Below are 1,161 nucleotides of genomic sequence, written 5' to 3'. Positions count from 1 at the left end.
AATCCCGATACTCCTGATATCGTCCATCCTCCTCTCGCTCACATTGTGGGGTTGATTGTGTCGGTGTTGGATTTTCGGTTGAGAAGGGACAACGACGTAACCAAACATCTGAAATTTAAATCAAGGGAAAAAGTGGCCATCAATGAATTCGAAAGCCTGTACGTAAACTGAGATTTATGGACTTCAAGAATGCGCTTTTAATTTGTACTCGTCGACCTGCTCCGTCACTCAATTCACGGGCCTGGCAGTGAAGTGGTTCACGTACGACGAGGGTAACGTTCTCAAATAAATTGTTAAGATTTACATTTTGTTCTGGTAAAAAGATCAATCAGTGTCAGGGCGTAGTGAAGGGCTTCCCTACGTAAATGAATGTTTCTTAATTAAAAAAATAATCAGTTGAAACCGTTAAGACTGCTAATTAGAATTTCCGCCCTCTAGTTGCAGGCAGTGAACAAATGCGCTTGCTTGTTTATCCAATCACTGTTGTCATCACTGCAGTAACCTAACAGCCAGTCAAATGTGTCTGAGGATCAGCACGTGAGCCCGTAAAAACGGTAGACTGTAGATAGGAAGTTCAAAGCACACTTTCTTCCTCACAGACCCAGTAACCAACATGTTTTTATTGGAACCTCCTCAGAAATGCCTTGCTTTCTGCGACTGTCCGCACAATACACACTCATCTGGGCTTTCTTAGCCACGAAAACACTCACACACAGCTTATAATAGGCTTTTCTATGAAATGAGGAAATCTTACATTTGACCTTTGAACTCAACCTACCCACCCACATCTTCATCTAAATCTACCCGCAGCTACTGAACAAGATTAAAGATTAAACAAAAAGAAAAACGACCCCCCCCCGACCCAGCTATCCTTTCTAAGAATGGGATTTATAGGAAAGTTTGGGCCACCCTCTAATTATAGTCTGTGTAGAATTGCGAGTCAACAGATTCGCGTTGCATACTGAACTAGAAATTTGTGCTACAGCTAATTATGAAACCGAGCTTCTGAATCACTGCAGAATTTAAAAAAAAATATGCGAACAGAATTTCCAATTTTCGAAGTCATGGATTTTTGCACAGCACAGCCTAAACACAAGCGGACAGGATTTAGGAGTTGGAAGGGGGGGGTATCATTTGTCAGAATGCAGGCTCGTACACACA

General features: G+C 41.9%; 1 protein-coding gene across 2 annotated transcripts in view; it reads left to right on the top strand.

Moving 5' to 3' along the window:
• The first annotated feature begins 36 nt into the window (after positions 1 to 36).
• The window catches only part of LOC101851600, a 28,423-nt gene continuing 27,298 nt past the window's right edge, over positions 37 to 1,161 (top strand). Inside the window, exon 1 of one of the 2 annotated variants that reach the window (XM_035971869.1) lies at positions 37 to 158. In XM_035971869.1, coding sequence (XP_035827762.1) covers positions 143 to 158 — 16 coding nt within the window. In that variant the 5' untranslated portion in view covers positions 37 to 142. Of the gene's footprint in view, positions 273 to 1,161 lie in introns of both variants that reach the window. The other variant, XM_013086947.2, reaches the window with a different exon arrangement.

Source organism: Aplysia californica, unplaced genomic scaffold (assembly GCF_000002075.1).
Source record: "Aplysia californica isolate F4 #8 unplaced genomic scaffold, AplCal3.0 scaffold00524, whole genome shotgun sequence".
Lineage (NCBI taxonomy): Eukaryota > Metazoa > Mollusca > Gastropoda > Aplysiida > Aplysiidae > Aplysia > Aplysia californica.
This window is presented reverse-complemented; position numbering and strand designations above follow the sequence as displayed.